A 27,687-nucleotide genomic window follows, 5' to 3' on the forward strand; every position below is an offset into this window, starting at 1 on the left:
GAAAGCAGAAGTACACTAGAGTTTGCAGTGAGTACCTCCCTAACACTTCCTCTCCACTATTCCAACCTTTGGGTCCATGATTGCTCAACAATTTGTTTGGCTTCGTATGTTAACTCTCTTTTCAGTCACCAGGTTCCAGATGCCACCAGGATGCTGGCCAGGCTTCCCTGGATTGAAGACCCCACCAATGTGTCCTGGAGCTTCCCCAGAGACACACCCTACTAGGGAAAGAGAGAGGCAGACTGGGAGTATGGACCGACCAGTCAATGCCCATGTTCAGCGGAGAAGCAATTACAGAAGCCAGACCTTCTACCTTCTGCAACCCACAATGACCCTGGGTCCATGCTCCCAGAGGGATGGAAAATGGGGAAGCTATCAGGGGAGGGGGTGGGATATGGAGACTGGGCGGTGGGAATTGTGTGGAATTGTACCCCTCCTACCCTATGGTTTTGTTAATCCTTTCTTAAATAAAAAAAATAATAAATAAATAAAATAAAAAATAAAAAAAAATAAAAGAAAAATGTAAGGTCCAATAGCTTAGATCCATTCCAGTGTCCAGACAAAGAACAGAACTCCTAGCTAAGTACCCTATTGTTGGTACCAAGTCACCAAGATCTCATAAAGATATTTATTTTTATTTACCACATATGATAAAGAGAGCTTCACATGAGACAGACAAGTCAGAGAAAAAAAAAAATCTCTTAACTGTTTTATAGTCTTACAACTGAATGATTTACCTTTTTTTTAATTAACACTTAAAAGTCTCAGAATATTCTAACTCATCATTCTAAAAATAAGCCTCCATCATTCTAAAAGTTTCAACCAGATTTCTAGGAATCAAGACCTAAATGGCTATTATATTATTATTAAAATCTGTATTCCAAATCTTACACACACTCTCAATTATATCTGTGGGAAAAAATATGGGCTAAACAAAACCCTAAAACAAAATGAGTTTTTCCCCCTGTATTTCTAACATTGTTAAATAACAATTTGGACAAATAGTGATTTAATACATTCACCTTTTATTTTCCTTTTGGCAAGCATCAGATAGTATAGGTAACATTATATTGCTCACTGCAGTCACAAACATACTTTTTTTTTTTCTTTACACAACTTGTAAACATACTTAACTGGATAAAATTCTTGGCTAAAGCCATATTCCAAAACTCTGGCATAATAGGACAAAAGAAAGCTTATGAAACTTCCATTAGACCATTATTATACAACAAACTACTTTACTCCACTTTAAAATAATATCTGCCACTTCCCAATATTAGGTTACAGCTAAAATGATTTTTATCTGAAGTCTCATGAAAAGAACAGAAACTGACCACATAAATCTTCACAACAATATTAGTCATTTGTAAAAAGAAAGAATATAATTAAGAAAATTGCATTCAGTTGGTTAGGATAAAAAAAAAGAAAGAAAAGAAAAACACCTACCAGTAAGTTATTTCAGAATATTTTAAAACAAACATTACTTCAAAATAAAGCCTAGGTATTTAGTATTTTATGACTATTTTTCTGAAGTTCAAACTCCTAGAAAATTCAGATCAAAGATTATAGAGACTGCCCTCAGAATGTATTTTGTCTGACAGATTTTATTTACTTATTTCATCTTATTTATCAGGATTATCATTGAGGCTCCACATTTGTACAACTTCTCTTTCACACTTTTTTAGTTAAATGGTGAAAGACAGGAAGAGACAGAGAGGCATAGTAGTGCTACTCCATCACTTGTCAAGTTTCCCTGTGCCAGTGCTCCCATGTGGTGGTGGGGAGTTAGAACCCGGGTCCTCAAATATGGTGAAGTATATGTCCTATCACGTAAGCCATCTCCCAGTCCCATCTCAACTCCCCAGCCCCTCACCCAGGTAGAAAATTTTTAACCTTTTGAATTATAAATTATCTTCGCTCAGGACTTACTGTTCTAGTTGACCAGTCCCTATCAACTTTCTACAGTATTTACCTGTTAGATATCTGAGACTGACATCACATTTTTAATATTATAGACCGCCTACCTAAAATGCTAGTTATATTCAAGGAGCAAAAGTTCATATATTTAAACTTAATGGTTACTGTTATCAGTTATTTCTAATTTGTAAAAAAATAAATAAAATCAAAGATCTCATTTTCATAATACCTTCTTAAATAATATTAGACATGTTTTTTTCACATGATACTATCTTCTTAGAAAGAAACTTTTGCAAACAGATTCTCATGCCTGAGGTTCCAAAGTCCTTTAATCCCCCTGCACCACCATAAGCCAGAGATGAGCAGTGCTCTGGTTTAAAAAAAAAAAAAAAAAAAAAGGAAAGGAAAGAAAGAAAAAAGAAACTTTTAAGAGCAACCTGAAACCAGCTAGATAAAGCATTCACACAAAAAGGGGTTGCCCACTGTGTTTACCATATAACAATAGCATTCACCTTTTATCCATATATGTAACATACACATTCTCAAATATGAGTTATTAGAAACAGAAAAAGAAAAGAAAATAACAAGTAACAAAGGTGTTCTCCTTATCCAAAAGACTGGTACAAAATGAAAAGTCTTGTAACACAAATTGAAAAAGGGAAAAAACTTGAAGTAAATTTGGCCTGCAACCTTTTAATATTACTAACCCTTCAAGTTGTACAAGTTATAGTATAAGAGGCCACAAACTATTTAATGAGGGAAAAAAACCTCTAAGGATAACAAAACAGCCGAGCAATGATACGAGAAAACACAACAAAGAACATTAAGAATCTGCAGTTATGAAGATAATGCCTTTAAATTCAATCAGAAGTGTTTTTGTTTTTAATCAGAGAATAACTGAAGGACAGCATTTATTACAAAAACCAAGTGGCTAATTTGTAATTCTTTAGAGGTTTATAAATGAGATAACACCAGTCTAAAACTTCTTTTAATTGATCTCATTTCTTAGAAATACTTAGTTGATTCTCATCTGAATTTTTTTTTCTAGGAAGAAAGAGTGAGGTAGAGAGAGAGAAAGAAACCACAGCAGCAAGTTTTCTTCAATGTGGTGGAAGTTGGGCTGGGATCTTAGTTGTGCACATGGCAAAGCAGCAAACTCTCCAAGTGAGCTATTTTGCCAGGTCCTAAATCAGTATTTTTAAATTCTAAGTTATTAAAGCAAAATTAATAATTGTACTCCAATGATTTTATTTTAAAAGCATGAGGGCATTAACCCCATGAGTACCAATATCACTGCAGTCAAATTAATTTTATAAGCATCAAATACACTTGCCATCACCATCACCACATCATTTCAACGGTAAAGAGACTGAGTCATTTCATATCTTCAAAAAATAGATATTGAAATGGTTACTAAATGCAAAGAGAAGAAGAACATTTGGAATTTATTTCAACACAGAACATGATGTCCAGGATTCTACTTTAATTAAAAATATTAGAACAGAGGGTACCATCTTCATCTATATATGAATGATGAAGTGTGCCTTTAAATTACCACTAAGACACTGTTCAAAGTTTATCTTTGACATTTTTAAAAACCCGTTAGTAAGCTAAGCCATAACATTAAGTTAAAGTAATTGCGTTCATCAATAATGTTTAGAACAGTTCAGCACTTGTTATGAATATACAGATTGGCACACTGTACTAAAGCATAATTGTCCAACATTTTAAAAACTAGCTGCAATTTTCAGTAGCTGTGTTCACCAACCCTGTAACAGAATTGTAATGTTCTCCAAGGCCATATGCATGTCTCATATATCTGAAACAAAAAAAAAAAAAAGAAAAAAGAGTAATATGGAGAGTAATTTATTGTATATAAATGTCGTTATTATATATAAAAGCACACATTCTGAATGAATAACTCCATAGGGACATTATTCTATAGACTGCATTGACTTCTTAAAAGTTTAATGCTGTTTGAAAACATCAGTAGTCAAGGTCTGGCTCACTATGCCCATCTGCCCAATGTAAATTAGCTAACACAAAAATCCCGTGAGGGGGAGAAAAAAAGACTAAATTGCTAAATGCAATTCCATTTTTACTTTGTTCAAGTCATTAATGGTTTTCAGTTAATACTAAAGTCAGTTGATACCTGACTGCTGTCTCAAATATTTCTCAATGATACAAAATACTTTAACACATGAAGAAAAATATCCCTAAGGAATAAGCAATTAGGCAACATAAGAATATTTCAGATTTTGTATTTTCTCAAACCTTTAACACTATCATAGTCCTCCAGGACAAAATGCAAGTAAATAAATCTCTGTAACCTTTAGAAATAACTTTATTATACAAAATAATTAGAGGCTTAAGAATTATCTAAACCACTTATGCTGGCTAATTCTAGAACTGCTTTTAACAAAAAATAAGCATAATAAATTAAAATGTTTATATCAATCACCATATAACCTAAAATATGTTATCAATTATTATTATACTGAAAAATATAAATGAGGAAATTTCTAGGTACTCACACAAGTACTAGTGGTTTTTTTGTATATTCTTCACCAACTACAATAGGAGGAGATTCTGCTTGTATTATCTCTATAGGTGTTTGTAAAATGTGAGACAGGGCTCTTAGCTATAAAGAAAGAAAACACATTAATAAGGAAAGTAAAAATGTTAATCTCATTCTAATCATAAACTACTCAATTACTTCTGAATAGGGTAATCTGAGCAGGTCCATACCCTAATTTAATACCTATTGTACACAGAGAACCTGGTAAACAGCAGACACTTAATATACATCTTAAATAAATGAATACAATATTTATTAAAGTGAACAGAGAAATTTCAAATTCTGACTGTAAATCAACTTTTAGAAATAACGATCCCATAGGTGACTGACAGAATTAACAGACTGGGTCCTACTAGTCCCTTTGCTTCTGAATATCTTTGAAAATGTTCGTCATAAAGAGTTTTCAAAATACTATTACTTTTAACTAGGGAAGTGACTCAGCTGTGAAACACAGCTCAAAGCCTGAACCTTTTTCACCCAATGGAAAAAAAAACTTGGGGGGTGGGCAGGAATTGGTAGCATAATGGTTATGCAAACAGACTCTCGTGCCTGATGCTCCAAAGTCCCAGGTTCAATCCCTCCTCCCACCCCAACCCCATCAACATAAACCAGAGCTGAGCAGTGCTCTGGTATAAACAAATAAATAGATAGATAGATAAGCAAACAAACAATAAACAAAGAGGGAGGGGGAGGAAAGACAGTTTACTCAGTAGAGGGTGGATCTTAAAATGAGTAAAGCCACGAGTTGAGTCCCAGCACTACATGAGAGCAAGAGAACACTGTGGACAATACCAAGGGAGTTCCATCGATAATAGTGTCATGGCCTCTCTCTCTCTCTCAAATAAAAACAACAACTAAAAAAAAAAATTGGGGCTGGCAGGATAGTTCATTTGGGAAGACACCTGCCCTGACATGTGAGCAACACAGGTTCAAGTCCAGCCCCCAACATATTAAGGGAAACTTCAGTGCTAAGGTTTTCTTCCCTCTGCCTCCATCTCTCTTTTCTACTTGAAAAGTCAGCCCAGACAGGCGGAACCTTGCTAGTGGACAGAGAGAAAAATAATGGAAAAGAAAAAAATTGCTCAGGGAGACTACCCAGAGGTGGATTATGCATGTGGAAGGTCCTGGTGTCACATTTAAAAAATTGGTCTACAAAATTTTAAGATACTATTGCTCAAGCACCAGACCAAATCAATTACAATTTGGAATGGGAGGAGGAAGACAAAAAGGAAAAAAGAAAAAATTAAGCTGTCCAAATGATTCCTGTGTACAATTAACACAATGAAACCCAGTTCGATAAATTCTCAAGGCATGCGAGTGTGGACATAGACACAGTACTATTAATTCTAGCAATTTCGACCTGATTAACAAACCAACTTTAATTTCATACAATTTACTAGGTGAACCACTACCCAACCCTGTGATTTATATAGATTAAGTTAATTCATTTAACCCTCATAATAACCTTAAGGCATAGCACTACATTATAGTAACTTTAAACCTGAAGCAGTGAAAGTTTTAGACCTATCCAGACTAAAATATAGGAAATAAAATGGTCTGCAACTAAACTGAGGAAGTCTGATTCCATAGCTCAAATACATGAGCAAATTAGTCATTTGATAGTCTCTAATCATAATGCCCTGGCCCATGCAAATGCATCAGAAATTACATTATAAATATGTCATAAGACCATGGTCCTTTTAGCTTTTGAATAAACAAAATAAGTAACTACAAAAAAGGCTACATGCCGACAGTACTAATATTAACCCTATCTACATGGCATTTCATAAAAAGTTCCTTTGAAAAGCTTTTTTTGTACTAAAATAATTTATTTTTAAAGCTATGACAAAAAGTTTCAAAAATTTTAACATCCCTTCTAAGTCTTCAAAACTTAAAAAGATTTTTCTCTTTAATAATTAAAGTTTACCCAATTGTGAAATGAATTCAAAGATGAGTAAATGTCCTTAAAGCTTTTTTTTTTTTTTTGAAAAGGTTTTTCTCAAATCAAAAAATTTTAGATTGTTTCATTCAAGTTCTCTAGCACTCATATCTGTTATCATTATATGAGAGTTCCTGCATCTTCACTCCTAATGTGATCATGAAGCTACCAGGAAAAGTGTTGGTTTCAGTGACCTAGGAGAGCATACAAAACAAATGGACATGGTTCCCTCTGGTGGCTCAGAATAGGTACAAATACAGAACTGGAGAGAAAAGGGGGTTATATTGTTATGTGGAAAACTGAGAAATGTTATGTATGTAAAAACTACAGTATTTACTGTTAAATGTAAACCATTAATCCCCCAATAAAGAAATTAAAAAAAAATACAAACAGTAGGGCTGGGGAGATAGCACAATATTTATGAAAAAACTTTCATGCCTGAGGTTCTAAGATCCCAGATTCAATCCCCAGCACCACCATAAGTCAGAGCTGTGCAGTGGTTTCTCTCTCTCTCATTAAAATAAATAAAGTGTCCATCACCTGAAAGTGCATAATTAAATCAAAAGTCTAAGAATGTTAACTCCCTGTTTCAATACATTGTCAATAAAGAGCAGACATTCTTTTAAAGGACCCTTTAAAAAGAAGATGATATCTGAAAGATAAGCCCCAAAACTAAAGATCAAGTTTACAAGTAATTGAACAATTCATAAGCACTATGCACAATTACAAACTCACCTCTAGTTGACCTCCCCAGGCAGCTGTGTTTACAATATCAGCACAGTACTTTCCAAACTCCTCTGTAGAGAGTAGGTCAGAATATAACGCTTAATATTTTTTATAACTTAATGCTATAAAACCCTTTTTGTAACTCCCTCAATTCTTGATAAAACTTCCCAAGTTACGAGAGTATCTTCTGCAGTACCTGTACTTTCCAAAATTTAATATGCTTTCAGATCCAAACTTTCCATCACTCCAACTTTGCATCCAAGAGAAAAGCAATCCATTTCTACTTATCTTTCTCAGACTAATATGCAGAGGCCTTAACTACATAATAAGCCTACTTCCCTCTTTATGTTAAGCAAGGACCCCATCCTCACCCTAAATTGCAACCATATTAGCTATGTTGTTATATTTTAAAGCTCAAACCCACAGCTGAAATAACTAAAAAATGGAGTCTATAGGGGCCAGGTGATGGTGCACCTGGTTAAGAGCACACATTACAGTGCACAAGGACCCAGGTTCAAGCCCCCGGTCCCCAACTGCAGGAAGAAAGCTTCATAAGTGGTGAAGCAGGGCTGCAGGTGTCTCTCTGCCTCTCTCCTTCTCTATCTCCCTCTCCCTTTTCAATTTCTGTCTCTATGCAATAAAATAAAGATAAAATTATTTTTTTTTAAAAAAGGAGTCTATAAATTTGGGTTCAGTATTAGAGCCAATTAGTCTGAAAAAGAATCAGGCTAAAAGTACAAATGAGTTGAAACTCTTCTTCCAGAGACATTACGAACTAGTTCTTCCATCTGTTTGCTTGCAAGCATTTATCTTAGTTACCAGTACCAGTTCTAGTAATAATAATAATAATAAAAGGTGGGGGTGGGGGAGCAACTTACAGGTCACTTCTGACAAGTGGTAGAAAACCTAACTGCAGAAATTACTGGTATATCATGAGCATATGAACACCATATATAGACAATTACAAAAGGAAACATTCTGGTTCAGAGGAATGGGAAAGAATTAGGGATGTCTAGCATGTTTGCTTTATCTCCAGTGCTCAAGATAGTACCTAGCTAGTTCCTGACACTCATGGTTGAATAGGGTTGAATGAGTAATGATAATTAAGTTTTTTTTATCTTCTCTGATTCTACTTGCTTAGTTGCCACCTATTCTCTATTGTCCTACAACTAGCAGATCTGAAGAATTTGCATGATCTAGTAATTATGTTAATGTGTTCAGTTTGCCAGTGCATATTCTGGATATACTGAATAAGCATAGACCTTGAAAAGCAAGAATAGTAACTTTTCTAATATGGTATCTATGGGAAATTAGTTGATAACAGAATTAGATATGCCCAAACTCATTCTTGAGGTTGATCTCAAGATACCTGAGAGCATACACACTGAACCCAAATTACTGCTAGCACTCTCCCTGTATTTTGTTTTGCTTTTAAAGATATTATTTACTACTCAACACTTCACGTAAGAGATAAAGAAAGACAAGTCAGAGCACTGCTCTGATACATGCAATACCAGGATCACAATGGATATCTAGACATACAACTTCAGTCAATGCTCTATCAGATCAGCAGGCATGCCAAATAGTTTTATCATACTATGTCTTCCTTCTGTGGAGCACAGACTCCACTGGGGGGGGGGGGGAGGCAAATTTCCAGTCTACAATTCATCTTGGCTATGTGATTTGCTCCTCACAGATATTACCACATCTGCCATCTTCTCTCAAAAACTTTATTCTATTACTCCCCCGAAACTCTCAAAACTTTTATTCACTCACCTTCATTACTGGTTGTGTATTATTCTGCCTTCCCATAAATATTTAACCTTAATTATCATAGGTATTATAGAGAATGGTGAGACAGGTTACTAATTCATTCATTTGGTTTTGCAAAGTCAAACTGTCTGAATATTATGATTTATTGAGGATAATATTCAATGCTCTGAGAGGCGATACTAGTAGCAGGTAGAACACTAAACTGAGAAGCATGAGGTTCAAGTATAATAGCACACTGCCATATGCTAGAGTGATGATCTGATTTTCTCCCTCTTAATAAGTAAAGACCTTTCTTTCTCTCTCTCTTTCTCTCTTTTTTAAGGAACAAAATGTGATCTATCGAAGTTACAGGAAAAAAAGAGGACTTCATTTTTCCAGTCATTGTCTGCTCTAGTCTGACACCTATACTTCCATAGACTGGTCAAAGTTTACTCCCCCGTGTAACTTTGTAAAATATAAACTGACAAACATATTTATATATTCTAACAGCGATTGGCCTATTTTGATCTGATGTAAAAGAGTTAGCATATTTTTACTACAAAATGACTAAGTATGTAAAATTTCTTAATAAAGTAAAATGTACTTTTATCTATTTTTTTATTTCTGACAAATTTTGAATTTTTTAAAAGGACTATAAGGGTTATTCTTAATCTATAAGGACTACAGGGGATAATTTTAATCTCTGTCCACAGAAGCACTTTATTTAACAAGCATCCGAATCTCAACAGAAACAGTTAAACACAGAGAAGCAAAACAAATTACCTGGAGTATACACATCTCCAGTACTTGAGTTTGTTAAAAATGGCAGAAAGTCGTCCATATGGCTTTGCATATATTCAGCGGTTTGATTTCTTAAGGCAGCCACACTCAGAGGGCACTCATGTTCTTTCAGTTGATCTTCAATGGCTCTATACATACAGTGACCATCAGATTCAATCTGTTTAATTTCCAATTGTCTAGCTGCCAATATGAGAGCAAGTTTCTCACTTTCTATATGTCGTGCTCCAGACAAGTTTTCAATTTCAGCTTCTGCTATCCGTTCTTCCCGTTCTTTTTCCAATGCAGCTTTTTTTTCCTAAGAGGAAAAAGTACAAAAGTTAGTTCATAAAAAAAAATAGGACTAACGGGGCCAGGCAGTGCTGCACCCAATTAAGTGCACACATCACAGTGCACAAGCCCCCTGTCTCCACCTGCTGGGGGAAAGCTTCAGGTGTAGTGAAGCACGTTTTTCTGTCTCTACCTCTTGACCCCTTTCTTTTCAGTTTCTCTTTGTGGTATCAAAAATAAAGTTTAAAAAGTAAAATAATTCAGAAAATTAGAACTTAAATTTTGACCATTCTTCTCTCAAATACTACCATATTGAGGGCCTCAGCACTTGTCAAATTTTCTACTGTGTGAACAACTTTAAAGAGCAAAGCATTTTCGTGATCCAGAAGGTGGCACAGTGGATAAAGCATTGGACTCTCAAGCAAGAGATCTGAGTTCAATCCCAGGCAGCACATGTACCAGACTGATATCTGATTCCTTCTCTCTTCCTCTCATCAATAAATAAAATCTTTTTAAAAATAGTAATAATAAAAGAGCAAAGTATCTTCTCTAGCACCTAGCTCTGAACTAGACAGAGAAAGGTCTCAAATTTCTCACTATTTGAAAACTACATGACAATGGAGTGGCAAAATAGCTCAATGGGATAGTGTGCCTGCCTTGCCATACACACAACCCATGTTTACACCTGACCCCCACTGCACTGGAAGGAGCTCTAGTGCTAGAAGGGAGGGAGGGAGCGAGGGAGGAAGAATAAAGAACAAAAGGGAGGGGGAGAGGAGGAAGAAAGAAAGAGAAGGAAGGAATAGAAGAAAAAAGAGAGAAGGAATGAAGCAAACTATTATCAAGTACTCTCCTAAGTCTAGATTGTTCTAGACATTTAAATATATTATCATTGCTTAATTCTACCTTCTAAATTTAATTACTTCACCAGTGTAGCATCAATATGCTAAATCAAAAGTGAGGTATTAATATGCTAAAATCTTTTGAGGGGGGAGAGATTCACAACTCCCCACCCCCACTCCCAGATAAAGACAGAGAAAGAAAACTACCATAGCACCAAAGTTTCCTTCAGGGTGGTGAAGGGGTCTTCAAACCTGGGTCTGATGCATGACAAAGCAGAGTATTAACCAGATGAGCTATCTCTCTAGCTATAATATGCTAAAGTATTTAAAGAGGTATAGAAATCTATGTAGCATAAATCAAAACGTGCTAACTAAAGTAACAGATAAAAACATTCTTCTTGACAAGTAAATCTTAGAGATAAGCTAAGATACCCCTTAAGGATCATTATCATTCTCAGTGCCCAATCTAGCCAGGAAGTCACTCCTTCTAAAGTTTCTCTCTCTCTCTCTCTCTTTCTCTCTCTCCCTCCCTCCCTCCCTCCCTCTCTCTCTCTCTCATTTGATAAAACAGAAACTGAGAGAGAGGGAAGATGGAGAGGGAGAGACAGAGAGACACAGACAGTAACATCACTTGTGAAACTCCCCCTAGCAGTTGGGAACTTGGGCTTGAATCTAGGTTCTTGAACATGATAAAGTGATCACTCAACTGGATGTCACACTACCCTTTCAGTGAGGTGATTTTTTTGTTTTTATTTTTGTTTTTGCTTTTCCACCAGGGTTCTTGCTGGGGCCCAGTGCCTACATGAGCCCTCTATGCTCACTTTTTTTCTTTCTTTCTTTTATTTTGATAGAATAGAAATTGAGAAGGCAGAGGGGGATAAAGGAGAGAGAAATAAATACCTGTACCATTGCTTCACTGCTCATGAAGCTTCTCACCTGCAAGTGGGGACTATGGGCTCAAACCTGGGTCCTTGTGCATGGTGATATATGTTCACCAGGTACACCACTGCACAGCCCCACAAATTTTAATAAATACAGATGTACTGAACATACAGAACATAAAGAAAATATGTTTAACAAAAAGAAAATTACACATTCTTCCATTTTATTTCATTATTCACGTCAGAAGAAATTTTCCCATGCCAACATAAACAAGAATGGGATAGGGCAAGGTCAAGGAGAGATGAGTGACTTCAAAGTACAGTGGGAAGGTTGTGGATGAAGGAATTCCCTGGCCATTGAACTAGCAAGGGTCAAAAGCCAGAAAGCATGTGTTTCATAAGTACAAACCAGATCATATAGCTAGAATATCAGAGAAATATGTTAAAGAGATGAGGTTGGGGATAAAAAAGAAATATAGGGTGGAGGAAACTGCATAATGGTTACACAAAAGACTTTCATGCATGAAATCACCAGAAGTCCATGGTTTAATCTTTCACACCACCATAAGCCAGAGTTGAACAGTACTCTGGTAAAAAATAAAAATAAAAAGGAACAGAAGGGGAAACACACAAAGCAGAACTTGGACTGGGTTTGGTATATTGTACCAAAGTAAAAGACTCAGGTGGGAGGCCAGGGGAGATTTCAGCTGTGGAGAAGAACCTATGTGGAGAGTTAGAGTGTTTTGCAGAAAACTAAGAAACTTTACACATGTACCAACAACTGCACTTACTGTTGACTGTAAACCATTAATCCCAATAATTTTTTTAATTAAAGAGGAAATGCTTAAGTCTATGTATACATTTGTTTGTTTTTAAAGCATCAGAAGGACATTCATACACACAGTATTTGTAGTGTCTTTAAATGGTAGGATTAAAGAATTTTGGTATACATATATGTACATATGTTTGTGTGCTTATCTATATCTTTATAACTGTCCATTGTCAGTATAGTTGAACTTGTATAACCAAGAGGGAACTGCTTTAAAACTAAAAAGAATAAAAATGGTTCTACTAGTTACAGTGACTGACTTGGCTAAGCAGTAGAAAAGTATACAGATGTCTTCACTCTTAACTCCTCTTTGGGAATTAAGAAGTGAATAGGAAGGCAATTACCAGTTTAAATTAATGCTATGCTGTGTTGTTCCACTTGCCTGTTAAGTGCCATATGATTTCTAAGTCACTTTAATCAAAAGCAGTAGTAGCTCTGCTACTAAAACATAGGCTTATTAAATTTTCTTCCTCCAGAGACTTCACATGTGGAATGACAACCCTTCAGCTTCATTACTCGGGTGAGACCTTTCCTTTCATAGTATTCTCTAATTCCATCCCAGGTGGTTCACTTTCTGACAAAGTCCCAAAACCTAGATATAGACCAGGTTCTGTGAGAGAGAGCATATGTTCACACGTATCCATAAACTAGGGCAAAATATATACCTGAAAGCAGAAGTACACTAGAGTTTGCACTGAGTAACCACCCCCCCAACACTTCCTCTCCACTATTCCAACCTTTGTGTGCATGATTGCTCAACAATTTGTTTGACTTTGTATGTTAACTCTCTTCTCAGCCACCAGGTGCCAGATGCCATCAGGATGCCGGCCAGGCTTCCCTGGACTGAAGACCCCACCAATGTGTCCTGGAGCTCCGCTTCCCTAGAGCCCCACCCTACTAGGGAAAAAGAGAGGCAGACTGGGAGTATGGACCGACCATGTTAAGCGGGGGAGCAATTACAGAAGCCAGACCTTCCACCTTCTGCAACCCACAAGGACCCTGGGTCCATGCTCCCAGAGGGATAGAAAATGGGAAAGCTATCAGGGGAGGGGATGGGATATGGAGATTGGGTGGTGGGAATTGTGTGAGTTGTACCCCTCCTACCCTATGGTTTTGTTAATTTATCCTTTCTTAAATAAAAAATAAATTAAAAAAAAAAAGCTCACCTTAAAAAAAAAAAATTTTCTTCCTCCACACACATTATATCTAAAATTATGACTACAGAAGTACAAAATTTTTAAAACACAAGATGGCACTGTTACATTATCAAAGACTGAAATACAGTTTGGGAGAAGGGGGTCAGAATCTTAGATAGCTAATTCCAAACCCCTCAATTTCCTCTTCTAAATGATTTCCAAATCCTATACAGCAGGTTAGAAGAACACAGAGGGGATCAAGAACACAGAGAGTTCCTTCTCTATCATGTGCTTGAATTAGAATGAAAGTTGGAGCAGTGATGCCAACCTGACTTTCCTGGGCAGATGACCTCACCAATGTGTCCTGCCACCTTCTGCACCCCTTAGAGATCTTCAGTCCATGCTCCCATAGGGATAAAAAATACAGAAGCTTCCAATGGAAGGGGTGGGATATGGCACTTTGGTGATGGGAACTTGTGGTGGTGGTATGGAATTGTACCCCTCTTATACCACAATGCTGTCAATCGTTATGAAATCACTAATGAGATGGGAGTTGGGAAGTAGCACAGTGGGTTAAGCGCACGTAGTGCAAAGCGCAAGGACCAGTATAAGAATCCCAGTTCTAGCCCCCGGTTCCCCACCCGCAGGGGAGTCACTTCACAGGCGGTGAAGCAGGTCTGCAGGTGTCTATCTTTCTCTCCCCCATCTCTGCCTTCCCCTCCTCTCTCCATTTCTCTCTGTCCTATCCAACAACAACGACTTCAATAACAACAATAAAAAAATAAGGCAACAAAAGGGAAAATAAGTAAATACAAAAAAAAGAGAAAAATCACTAATGAGAGAGAGAGAGAGAGAGAGAGATCTGAAAAAACACAAAGCAGAACTTGGACTGGGCTTGGCGTATTACACCAAAGTAAAAGAATCTGGGGGGGGGGGGTGTTCAGGTCCTGAAACATGATGACAGAGAAGGACCTAGAGGGAATTGAACTGTTATGTGGAAAACTGAGAAATGTTACACATGGACAAACTATTGTATTTTACTGCTGACTATAAACCATTAATCCCCCCAATAAAGAGAAAAAAAAAAATCTAAGTCCAACCCCCCATCCACCAAAACAAAACAAAAAAATGTTGGAGCAGACAGGAGCTAGAATTAATGACATATGCTTATTGGAAGAGTGGAACTTCATACTATTTGCAAAATGGCTTACATTTTTAAAATATTTATTTATTCCCTTTTGTTGCCCTTGTTGTTTTATTGTTGTAGTTATTATTGTTGTCATTGTTGGACAGGACAGAGAGAAGTCTCGGAGAGAGGAGGGGAAGACAGAGAGGGGGAGAGAAAGATAAGACACCTGAGGACCTGCTTCATTGCTTGTAAAGCGACTCTCCTGCAGGTGGGGTTGGTTTATATTTTTAAAATACTAACCCAACTATCTACCCCACCCCTACTTCCACTTCAATATTATGAAGCAACCTGGTTTCTTTTCCAGGGCACTGGATGAGAAATTCACTGAATTCTTTACCTAGCAATGTATAGCTTCCCACTGGCACTGGACACTAGACTCTTCAACTAGTATACTGGAAGTAAAATGAAAGTAATCAAGTACAATGAAAATTCACGAAGGATGAGAACAGTACCTCAACTCACAAATATATCATCAGTAAAAACTAAGTCATGTTGACTAAAGTAAATTAACCAAAACAGCTCTGAAGAGAATTTTTTTTTTTTAAACTATTCCTGGAGGTGCTACAATATGTGGTTGATTTGTGAAGTGGATAGAGCAAGATCTTATTCTATATCCCTGCTTCAAAAGTCCATTTAGTGTAACATCCTAAGAAAGAAGACATGTCAGATATTTAACTAGTAAGAACAGACACGATAGTTGATCTTAGTCAAAAGGCTGAGAAGTGACCTGAAGAGAACTTCTTTTTTTTTTTTTAGCCTCCAGGGTTATTTCTGGGGCTCAGTGCCTGCACCATGAATCCACTGCTCCTGGACGGTATTTTTCCCCTTTTTATTGCCCTTGTTGTTGTAGCTTTGTTGTGGTTATCGTTGTCGATGTCATTGGTTGTTGGATAGGACAAAGAGAAATGGAGAGAGGAGGGGAAGACAGAGAGGAGGAAAGACAGACAGCTGCAGACCTGCTTCAATGCTTGTGAAGCAACGCCCCTGCAGGTGGGGAGCTAGGGCTCAAACCGGGAACCTTACGCTGGTCCTTGTGCTTTGTGCAACATGCGCTTAACCCGCTGCACTACTGTCTGACCCCCTGAAGAGAACTTCTAAGGAAATTGAACTAGATCTCATTTCAGCTCTCCAATTTCATGTTTTTGGAACCTTACACAGAGAAGTTCTACACTGACGACTTTTCCATCATATCAAAGCTCTACTTCTTTGAGAAAAATAAAATATTCCTATATTTTTCTAGTTTAGAGTAGATCTGCAATACAATATTCCTGTAATAAATCTTCAAAAAGTTTTTATTTTTTTAATTAACTTTATTTGTTTATTGGATAGAGACAGCCACAAATTGAGAAGGAAGGGGAAGACAAGAGAGGGAGAAAGACAGATACCTGTAGCCCTGCTTCACCACTTGTGAAGCCTTCCTTCCTCCTGCTGGTGGGGACAGGGGTTGGGGTTAGAACCCAGGTCCTTGCACACTGCAACATGTGCGCTCAACCAGATGCGCCACCTTTCGGCCCTTAATCGTCAAAAAGTTTTTGTACTAGTATTATCATTCCCAAAGAGTTGTTATTTGTCTTTTCAGAAGGAATGTCATTAGCAGAAAGGTTTTCAGGCTTCTCTTTTCTTTGCCTTTTTTTTCCTACCAGGATTATGGCTGGGAGGCTTAGTGCCTGCATAATTCCAACATATATAGCAACTGTATTTTTTCAACAGAGTGAAAGACAAAAGATGACAGAGAGAGAGAGAGAGAGAGAGAGAGAGAGAGAGAGAGAGCGCTGTAGCACTGCTCCGTCTCAGGAAGCTTCTATCCTAAGCTTAAACCCACGTGCTCTAAGATCCATTTCTTTAAGTTCACTGAACTTTTTTAGTGTTTTCTATTACAAAATTGTATCAATATAGCATTAATTTGAACACTATCTTTAGGATACTTCTTTTGCCAAGTCTTATATACAGCAATTGACTATAACAGAAATTAATTGCGTTAAAGGTGAAAGTTGGAAATATATTATCTTCAGTATACATCAAAGCTAAGTTTATTTATTTTTATTTATCATGTTGCTTAAGTTGCTAATCGAAATGAACAAGTTCTGGTAAAACAAGATGGAATTATATTTGTCTTTTCTGTTTTTCCATTTCTCTGTTTAATTTCCCTTGAACTTTTATTTCATTTTTTTCTGCCTGCTTTTTTTCCTGAATTCCTTAAGATGTAAGGTTAGGTTAATTCTACACTAGCAGTGAAACAGTGCTACAGTTCTTACTCTTTCTGTTGCTCCCTCTCTCTGTCTCTCACCCTACATCAAAAGGGGAAAAAAAAGAGAAAGGAAGGGAGGAAGGAAGAAAATGGAGCTGTGCAGGAACCAAGTAACAGAAATAACCCTGGTAGCAAAACAACAGAAAAAAAAAAAAAAAATTAACAAGAAACTTTAAGATGTATTAATAAGTAGTCAACAAATATTTTGTTATTCTATTTGCCAAGCAAATAAATCTAATATAGTATTTGTCACATAGCAAGTAAATGTTAGTTTAAGCCCATTGACACAGAACTCCATCACTTTGTTTTTCTATTTCTTTCCTATGAAACACTTAGGACAATACAAAGCATACAACACTAATGTAAATACTTAATGACATGACTTGCATACCCGTCTCTTCTGAGCCTTAGATATCCGAGGAGCATGATTCTCAAGAACCAAATTTGAAATGTTAACAGCAACAGAATCTATCTAAAAGAAAGAGAAAACATTAACAGGTTAATGAGAAAAAGAAATCATTAAGCTACTGAAAAATCACAAATATATATAAACTCACAATTCAAATTCGAATAAAGGTCCAGATACCATAATAGGTGTAATGATATGTCTTCCATTTTATTTTAAAAAATTAGACTCCCAAGAAGTCTCCTTATAGTTTTCAAAGAAAACTAGTATCTCGTGTTCCAGGAGGTTGTGCAGTGGATAAAGCATCGGACTCTCAAGCATGAGATCCTGAGTTCAATCCCTGGCAGCACATGTACCACAGTGATGTCTGGTTCTTTCTCTCTCTCCTCCTATCTTTCTCATTAATAAATAAATAGGGGGTTGGGCCATAGCGCATAAGGTAAAGCGCACGTGGCGGCAAGCACAAGGACCAGCATAAGGATCCCGGTTCGAGCCCCTCAGCTCCCGACCTGCAGGGGAGTCGCTTCACAAGCGGTGAAGCAGGTCTGCAGGTGTCTATCTTTCTCTCCCCCTCTCTGTCTTCCCCTCCTCTCTCCATTTTTCTCTGTCCTATCCAACAACAATAATAACCACAACAAGGGTTAGTACGACAACAAAGGCAACAAAAGGGGATAAAATGGCCTCCAGGAGCTGTGGATTCATGGTGCAGGCACTGGGCCCCAGCAATAACCCTGGAGGCAAATAAATAAATAAATAAAATATTAATAAAAAGAAAGAAAATTGATTATCTTTTCATGTTTTCCTTCTTGAAATGCTTCTCCCATTGACTTAAATACTTTCTATAAGTACCAACTCATACACACTCCAATCTTCCCTTCCAGATGCTGACAGTAATTATAGGGTATATATAATCCTGTGGTGGTTCAATTCATTACTAACTTAAAAACTTGAAACAAGAGAGACAAGACCTCCCTCCATCTTCATTATTCAGAACTTGATGACCAATTTTTCTTTTAAATAAACTTTATCCATTTTCCCTGAGCACTGTCCTGCTCTTGTTTATGGCAGTGCTATAGATGAAAACAGGGACCTTGGGGATTAATCTCCAGCACCACCATTAAAAAAAAAATAGAAGAAAGAAAAAAAAAATTAAGTGTTTTACTCTTTTTATTTATATTAGAGACAGAAATTGAGAGGGGGTGGGGAGATACAGAGTAACAGAGGAAAAGAAACACCTGCAACATGGCTTCACCACTCATGAAACTTCTTCCCTGCAGGTGAGAATCAGGGGGTTAAACCTGGGTCCTTGCTTATGGTAATATATACACTCAACTCACCTGGCCCTAAAAGAAAAAAAAAAAACAGGAAAATTTAATTGCAGTCATAGTCCTTCTCATTTATTATAGAGAACAAAAGAGAGCACTGATCTCCTACCCATGGAGCTTCCTCCATACCTTTGTTGTGGTATTCCCTTGTGGTACCAAAGTTTAAAACTGAGTTCTGTGAGTGGTAAAGCATTATGTGTGCATGGCCTTGAATTCGTGCACCAATGCCACATTAAAGAGAATCCGTGAGAGAAGGAGAAAGGAACGATAGAGAAATTCAAGAAGTGTTTGGAAAGAAAAAAAATGTAAGTTGTTAAAAAAAAAAAAGGCAACAGTTCAAAATAAAATGAGTGCTTACATTTTTAACAGGTGGATAGTATGCAGCATAAGAATTAAATATTTTTATCTTTGAGAACATGGGGGGAGGAATCTCAAAAATAAAAGACCTTTGAGAGTAAACAAAAGTACCTTGCTAATAGAAGAGGACACAATCAGAAACACCATGATTGTGGAACTGGAAGACAACTCACCCTCTAAGGTGTACACATTTCCATGCACAAACTTTGTAGTACTACAAGGAGCACTCTAAAGGCACAGAGGAAGCGTTGCACATAGTGAATCAGTGCTATAGTGAGCACGTGTGTGTGTGTGTGTGTATGCATGTGTGCATGTGTGTGCATGTGTGTGTGATATGCAAGAAATGCTGTGTGTGTGACAACACAAACACATGCAGCGTCATGCTTAGTTATCTGGAAGCAAATTATTTGGAAGCAGTAGAGTCAGAAAGTAAGTAAGGGAAGGGAGAAAGAAAGAAGAAAGAGAGAGTGAGGAAGAATAAAAATTGTTCAGGGCACAGGAGGTAAGGATCTTGATACCTATTTAATAAAACTAAAGAAAGTGAGACTATACTTGGTGTAACTATTGTACAGTACTAGCTTTCCCTGCCAACAATCACCAAATAAAATAGTTTTATAGACATAAGAATTTTTATAACCTAGTATTAATCACAAATAAAAAAATAAGTTTCTAGCTATAAAAAAATGGAACGAAATTACAAAGTCTGTGGAGCTTGATACCAATAAACTACCACACTAAATAAAATCATGAGAAAATTGTGTTAGGATCCTCCGTGCAAAAGTGCAGGATCCTGGGAGCAAAAGTGCTCTAATTTTGAATTCTACCTTTGGAACCTAATAGCTATAAAAAATTCTGAAGAGTTCTTACTCTGAATCTATTTCTTACTTGTAAGTTAAATCATTTATATTTTCTTCACAGTAACTTTATTATGTATTACAATGGGAATCATATGAAAGAGTATAAATAACGTTAAGTATTTAGTGTGTAAAAGTGCAAAATAAGCTGCAAAGGATGTTGACCCATCCGGTAGATGCAGCAGTAATGCCCTGGAGACCCAATCCTTGGCAAGACATATGACAAAGTATATTGGTGCTCTGGCTTGCCCTCTGCATCTTATAAATAAAGAAACATATAAATAATTAAGTCTGTAAGTGGGTAAAATACACTAGCTACAATGATAAAATTTACCCCAAAACCATCAATTAGCTTTCAGTAAATACAAAATATTTTTACAGCTTAAAGATTTCACATTTTGTTGTCTCACTTGCATCTTATCAATTTTGTGTCTTATCAAGTTATTATATGCGGGAAAATGCAGTGAAATAACCTAGATTCCAATCCTAACTAATGATAATTCTAGGACACAAAATTTGTCTCTTTCAACATCCATTTGGAAGTCTCCTGTGTTCTACTTAATCTGTATATACCTGGTCATAAGAATACAAATGAAACAGGTTGAGTGATTTCATTTCCCTGTAATCTGATGATTCATAAATTGTATAACAGAAGCAGACAACAGCTTACAGATGTCATAGGCAAAATCTAATTTACTTCATATACCTTACTCTCTTTAGATGTCAGCTTCAATTGCTCCAGTTCCTCTCTGTGCTTTTCCTCCATGTCTGCTTCCAACTTGGCAACATCTTCCGTGAGTTGTTTTCTCCTCTTTTTATCGTTCTTGGGAACAGCATTCTTCATACCCTGAATTTTGGCTGGAAAAAAAGACACCGACATCATTAAGACTAAATCCCAGCAAACAAGAAAAACAGAAAGGAGTTAAGGACTGGAAAGAGAAGAGGGAAAGGGACTTAAAAAATTACTGTGGGAACAAGAAGATTCAGACAACCACAGAGAAGTGTCCACGTGAAGTTGAGACAAAATATTTAACATGACTGCGAGTTTGGTGAGGCAGAAGCGTTTGTTTATGAGTGCGACAGTTCTAAATTAAGTTAAAATTTTCATATAGCCCTAAGGACACCTCAGGTTCATCCCGTCAAGTCAGGAGTCGGGAACCAGGGCAGGTTTGGGAGGAGAGGGGCGGCGTGGAGGTGCTGGAGCCCCTCCAGAGTCCCCAGGAGCCACCCGCCACGCGCCCGGCCCGGTCCACACACCCTCCGCCTCCCCGCTCCCACCCGCCCCGTCACCTTGCAGCTCCTTCTTCTCTTTACGATGCCGTCTCAGAAGCTGCTCCTCCTCATCCAGCTCCTCCTCCGGCAAATCTGCCTCCATGACGACTAGGTAGCACAGCACATGCACTAAAGATTCCTGCACCACTGGTGAGCAGACACCTTCCACCCCTCAACCCTCACCCTTAGAGCCATTGGTCGAGATTAAGACCCAGACCCGCCTCCGAGGCGGTCCCGGATCTCAGCCGAATCACTGGAGCCTGAAGAAAGCAGCATGGGGTGCTGCGCATGCGCCCTCCCATGACCTGGTAGGCGCGGGGATTTGGGAGAGCGCTTTGGAAGAGAGGGCTTGGCTATGATAGGAGTTTGCAGCCATTGGTTGACAAGACCCTTCAGCAACAAAGATACGCGCTCAGCTATTGGTCCTCACCTAAGGCGCACTAGGCTATTGGGCCTCACAAGGGGCGCGGAGAGATGACGTTGCAGAAACTTTTTTGGATGTTCATTTCGAATTGCCTGGTGTTCTTTAGGGTTCACTTCTAAAAGTAGCAGTTGGAAAGCTAGGGAGAAAAAAGTTTTCGGTAAAAGCGTCAATGATTTTCAGTGAGGCACTTAGAGCTAAGTTAGTCAAACCTTAGGGTATTAAAATCGGCCTTTTTGCAGGGTCTTCAGGCCCCGGAGAAAATGCCGCCTCTTGAAACAGATCCGGAGGTCTAAGAACAAGAGATAGTAAGGACTGAATATTATATAAAGGAGGAGCTTCAAGACCTGTAAAGAGGCTAGTTAACGAGAGAGTGCTCGGAGAGTATCAGGGTATTAGGATAGGCAGCAGATAAGCGGGACAAGGACAAGCCTGATGGGGCAGAAAATCCATTTACTCTGCAGTAAATGCAGACAAAAGGCCTCTCACCGTGAGGAAAAGTGAAAAATAAAATAATAATAGAAACCTATGAAGCCGGCAAGGCAAATAATAATGCTGCAAAAAGAAGATAAAGCAATTAAACTGAAGTAGTAATTGGGACTAGTTGAAAAATATCCAGAGTTGAAGAACAAATTGGAACTGCAAATAGAAAAAGTTCACTGGGTGATTCGGAACTGCGTGGTGCAGTGCTCCAGATGTCTCTCCTAGCTTTTCTTTAATCCCTTCCACCTCAATTTCCTGTCCTATGAAATTTAAAAAAAAAAAAAAAAGCCACTGGGAGACTGAGTCCTAACAATAACCCTGGTGGCAATAAATTACTACAAGGTAGCAAGCACCTAGACTTATTCTGGTGAAATTCTGAATTTTAAGATTTAAAAAAATATATACAAGTTTCAAGGCGAGAAAGATTTATCTATAAAAGGAAAAAGTCAGGGTGACCTCAGATTAAATCCCTAAATGCTAGATACTAGCACACAGTGAGACAACATCTACAGAATTTTAAAAGAAAATTATGAGCAAAGAAGTTAGGTACCCTACTAGATTACTATTTCTGTATGGAATTAAGGCCTCAAGCACCATCCTTGAAATATTTGCTGAGAGGAGAAGTAAGGTATGTCCATAATTTAATACTGAGTGTAAAAGTATTTTTCAAGTCATTGAATAGGAAAGTCAAGTATAAGGCAATGTTTCATGTCATCTTGCCTAAGGAAAGTCAAGAGCTGTTAAAGATTCTGGGTCCATACTCCCAGATGATAAAGAATAGGAAACTTTTCAAGGGAGGTAATGGGATATGGAACTCTAGTGGTGGGAATTGTGTGGAACTGTACCCCTCTTATCCTATGATCTTCTTGATATTTTTAATTTTATAAATAATAATAATAAGTCTTTTTAAAATTTTATTGATAAAATGGAAATATTGACAAGACCATAGGATAAGGGCACAATTGCCACCACCAGAACTTCATAACCCGTCCCCTTCTTTGATAGCTTTCCTATTCTTTACCCCTCTAGGAGCATGGACCCAGGATCATAAGGTGGACCACAGGGTACATAAGGTGGAAGGCCTGGCTTCTGTAATTGCTTCTCTGCTGATCATGGGCATTGACAGGTTGATCCATACTCCCAGCCTGTCTCTCTCTTCCCCTAGTGGGGAATTCTGGGGAGGCAAGGTTCCAGGACATATTGGTAGGGTCATCTGCCCAGAGAAGTCAGGTTGGCATCATGATATCATCTGGAACCTAGTGGCTGAAAAAGAGTTGCAATATAAAGCAGAACAAATTGTTGATTAGTCATGAACCTAAAGGCAGGAATATTGCAGATGAAGATTTAGGGTCTCCATTTCGGAAAAAGCTAGTAGGTCTATTTTAAGTCTATCCCAAGGGGCCCATGACTTTACTAGTTTTTGCTTGAGCCTGACATCTAATATGCAGATGGACCCAAGTTATTGTCTGGGGAGATGGTGTCATAATTGGAAAAGGGCTAGAAAGCTGAATCAGGGGAGACAATAGCTCCCAAAATATGGGGAAAGTTTATAAATATTGGTGACTATAAACCCTATCCATATGATCTGGGGCCCATATTCAGCACAGGAGCCTATGTAACCTCTGCATCACAGCTAAGCAATGTTATCTCTCTCTCTCTCTCTCTCTCACACACACACACATATTAGAAGAAATAAGATATTTTAAAAGAATTACACATTAGGGTATTTTTTTAATATTTATTTTCCTTTTTGTTCCCCTTGTTGTTTTTTTATTGTTGTTGTTATTGATGTCATCATTGTTAAGATAGGACAGAGAGAAATGGAGAGAGGAGGGGAAGACAGGGGGAGACAAAGATAGACACCTCTAGACTTGCTTCACCGCCTGTGAATTGACCCCGTGAAGGTGGGGAGCTGTGGGCTTAAATCAGGATCCGTCAGCCAGTCCTTGTGCTTCGCACCATGTGCACTTAACCTGCTACGCTACCGCCAGCCTCTCAGTAATCTGGTACTTTTTGTTTGTTTGTTCGTTTTTTCCTCTTTTTGATTTCTTTTTTTAATTTATTTCTTTATTGGGGAATTAAATGTTTTACATTCAACAGTAAATACAATAGTTTGTACGTGCATAACATTCCCCAGTTTCCCATTTAACAATACAACCCCCACTATGTCATTTATCATCCTTCATGAGGTCCATCTTTTTGTTGTACAGGTCCATGAAGGATGATAAATGACATTAGGGTATTTTATACATTTAAAATTAACAAAAATTCTTTATAAGGTAATTTATGATAAAGATTATGTTGAACTCTAGCATATTTTCTGTGCTTTAATAAATCAAGTAAATATAAAGTTGATCTTGTTAAAAATTAAATAGTTAGGAGGTATATCCCTGTATAAAATATGTTACTTTATTTGCAGTCTTTTCCAAGTGTCCTAAAACATACCTAACTGATACACTACAATAGAGAAAATTCTAAAAATTTTAGAATTTTTAGTATTTCTAAAAATCACAGACTAAAACATTGCAAAAAAGCCCAAAATTAAGTTTAAACTCCAAAAAGTTACTTGTACTTTCCCTCATTTTCCTTTCCTCTTCCTCCTTTCTTGTTACCGGCATTTTTGCGCTTTCAGGATACCACCACTTCCAGTGGACTCTTAATTTCTTTGTTTCTTTTCACCTTTCTTTCTTTTTTATACCAGAGCACTGTTCAGCTCTGGCTTATTGGTGGGGGGAGGGGGGGAATTGAGCTTGGAACTTTGGAGCCTCAGGCATCAGAGTCTGTTTGCATAACCAGTATGCTGTCTACCCTCTGCCCAAACGGACTAATTTCTATTGAGGTGGCAGACAACAAAAGCTGGACGGAGAGAAGATTCTGAGACACCACAGCACTGCTCCACTACTCCTAAAGTGTCCTTATGGCCTGAGGCTCAAAAATGAGTCTTCAGACATAATAAAGTATACATTCTATCATTAAAATTTTGGTCTATTAAATTTTTGGAAAAGTTAATAATTTTAGGATCAAAATAGGAAATATAAATTCTTGTAATTTAGAAAATACAGCAAAATACTGAATGTGATAGGGTGGATGTGGAATAGGCTAGGAGCAGAAAATGAGACTACTAAGTGGAGAAGAGGATGCATATAACAAGGTTTACTAACTGAATCTCCCAAATTTTGCTACTTTCCAACCCTCAGTAATGGTTTTACTTCAATATAACTTTTATTAGGAGCAACAGTTAACTTCTTGGTAACAGAATTAACAATGTATTTTTTTTAAATGCTGACAAGCAGCTGGTTCTTTAAGAGAGCTCAGTGTCATTATTTCACTTCATTGGTTTTTGTTCTCACTTTCTCATATCTATGGAGATTTGAATATCATCTAAATGATGAAATATAAATACTCTCCCATTAGAAGGGCCTAAAGAGGGAGTCGGGCAGTAGCGCAGTGGGTTAAACACAGGTGGCACAAATGCAAGGACAGTGTAAGGATCCCTGTCAAGCCCCTGGCTCCCCACCTGCAGGGGAGTCTCTTCACAAGCAGTGAGGCAGGTCTGCAGGTGTCTTTCTCTCCCCCTTTCTGTCTTCCCCTTCTCCCTCCATTTCTCTCTGTCCTATCCAATGACAACGACAACAACAATAATAACTACAACAATTAAAAAAAAAAAGGGCAACAAGAGGGACTAAAAAATAAATAAATTTAAAAAAAGAAGGGCCTAAAGAAAGCATCATAAATTCTCTGATTAGATTTAGACCTAATAATCTTGGCAATCTAGTAGAAATCCCAGAGGAGACACCAGTTTGGATACAACAAATGACAGTCAGCCCTTAACAACTGGGAGAAAGGCTAACCTCTTCAGATAAAGGGCAACAAAAGCAGGATAAGTGCAAAAGACTGGCTCACTTAATAATGGCCTTTTTGGTCAATATCAAACCATCCCATCATCTGGGGCCTAGTAATGGAATCCTTGGATTCCCAAACAGATATGGTGGGCCTAGACCTCTACTATATCCCTCTCTCCACCATCACTGGTCATTTCTACCAAGAACATCATCATAAGTCCTTTTGAGGACCTCTCCAGGACCTTGCCCTCACTATAAAGTTGAAATGATAGGGATTTCTTTACTCTCCAAAGGGAGACTGAATCTCGTACCATGCCACTTGAGAAATAATGGTCCTGAAATGAGTACAGACTAGAATGTTCCCAGATGTGACTATGGACTTCTAACTCGAACTCATAGGGACTCAGAAGTTACACAGGCTTCTGTGCTAAATATGAATATATATGGGCCCTGAATCAGGTTGAAGGGGTAAAGAGTTAATTTTATTCATAATTTTCTTCAAGTTTGACAGCTTCTTTTTGCCCTAATCCAGTTTTCTAGCCCTATTCTCAATTCTGACCGTCTTCCCAGATAATATATCTGTCTACCTCCATGTTAGCTATCAAACTCGAGCAAAAACTACAAAAGTTATGGGCCCCTTGGAACATAACTAAAACAGACTTTCTAGCTTCTTTCTACCCTAAGGTCCTTATTCTCACCTTCTCTATTCTTACTTTTTGGTTCCTGTTCATTAATAATTTTGTCTTGCTTTATATCTTACTACCTTCACCCACAAAGTTGCAGATGCTATCAAGATTCCATCCTATTACAAATTGTGCTGCTATGAACATAGTTATACACACGTCTTTTGGGGGTATATATACACAATAGAGTACCACTCAAATATTTAAAATAGTGATTTCACCATTTTTTGCCCATCTTGGATAGAGCTTGAAGAAATCATGTTAAGTGAAATAAGTCAAAAACAGAAGGATGAATATAGGATGATACCACTCACAAGCAGAAGTTGAAAAACAAAATCAGAAGAGAAAACACTGAACAGAACTTGGACTGGAGTTGGTGTATTGTACCAAAGTAAAAGACTCTGGGGTGGGTTGGAGGGAGGGTTCAGGTCCTGGAACATGATGGCAGAGCACCTAGTGGGGGTTGTATTGTTATGTGGAAAACTGAGAATTTTTATGCATGTACAAGCTATTGTATTTACTGTCAACTGTAAACCAGTAATCCCTCAATAAAGAAATTTTTTAAAAAGATTCCATCCTGACTTCCCTGGGCAGAAGACCTCACCAGTGTGTCCTGGAACTTCACCTCTCCAGAGCCCTACCCCACTAGGGAAAGACAGAAATAGGCTTGGTGTGTGGATACACCTGGCAGTGCCCATCTCCAGCAGAGAAGCAATTGCAGAAGTCATAACTCTCACCTTCTGTACCCACAAATAATTCTAGTCCAGGGGCCAGGTGGTGGTTCACCTTGATAAACACCTGGATAAGCACAAGGACCTGAACAGGGATCCCAGTTCAAGCTCCCTGTTCCCCACCTGCAGGGGGTCTGATTCACAATCCATGAAGCAAGTTTACAAGAGTCTGTCTTTCTGCCTTCCTCCCCCTCTTCTCTCAAATTCT

The 27,687-nt window shown here is 37.7% G+C and overlaps 1 protein-coding gene and 1 non-coding gene across 4 annotated transcripts in view; both read right to left on the minus strand.

The window, feature by feature from the left end:
* Window positions 1-21,522, minus strand: part of OTUD6B (OTU deubiquitinase 6B) — a 34,414-nt gene extending 12,892 nt beyond the window's left edge. Inside the window, exons 1-8 of one of the 3 annotated variants that reach the window (XM_060199162.1) lie at window positions 21,338-21,521; window positions 20,754-20,905; window positions 17,497-17,577; window positions 9,696-10,008; window positions 7,170-7,231; window positions 4,452-4,558; window positions 3,686-3,736; window positions 1,006-3,302 (exon numbers count right to left, since the gene is read on the minus strand). In XM_060199162.1, coding sequence (XP_060055145.1) covers window positions 3,272-3,302; window positions 3,686-3,736; window positions 4,452-4,558; window positions 7,170-7,231; window positions 9,696-10,008; window positions 17,497-17,577; window positions 20,754-20,905; window positions 21,338-21,422 — 882 coding nt within the window. In that variant the 5' untranslated portion in view covers window positions 21,423-21,521 and the 3' untranslated portion in view covers window positions 1,006-3,271. Of the gene's footprint in view, window positions 1-1,005; window positions 3,737-4,451; window positions 4,559-7,169; window positions 7,232-9,695; window positions 10,009-17,496; window positions 17,578-20,753; window positions 20,906-21,337 lie in introns of those variants that run through there. The other 2 variants (XM_060199155.1, XM_007517361.3) reach the window with 2 other exon arrangements.
* On the minus strand, window positions 15,394-15,584 carry LOC132542589 (U2 spliceosomal RNA). The gene has a single exon (XR_009553571.1). It is a non-coding gene; the product is annotated as a U2 spliceosomal RNA (small nuclear RNA).
* Window positions 21,523-27,687: the final 6,165 nt, after the last annotated feature.

This window comes from Erinaceus europaeus, chromosome 1 (assembly GCF_950295315.1).
Source record: "Erinaceus europaeus chromosome 1, mEriEur2.1, whole genome shotgun sequence".
Classification (NCBI taxonomy): domain Eukaryota; kingdom Metazoa; phylum Chordata; class Mammalia; order Eulipotyphla; family Erinaceidae; genus Erinaceus; species Erinaceus europaeus.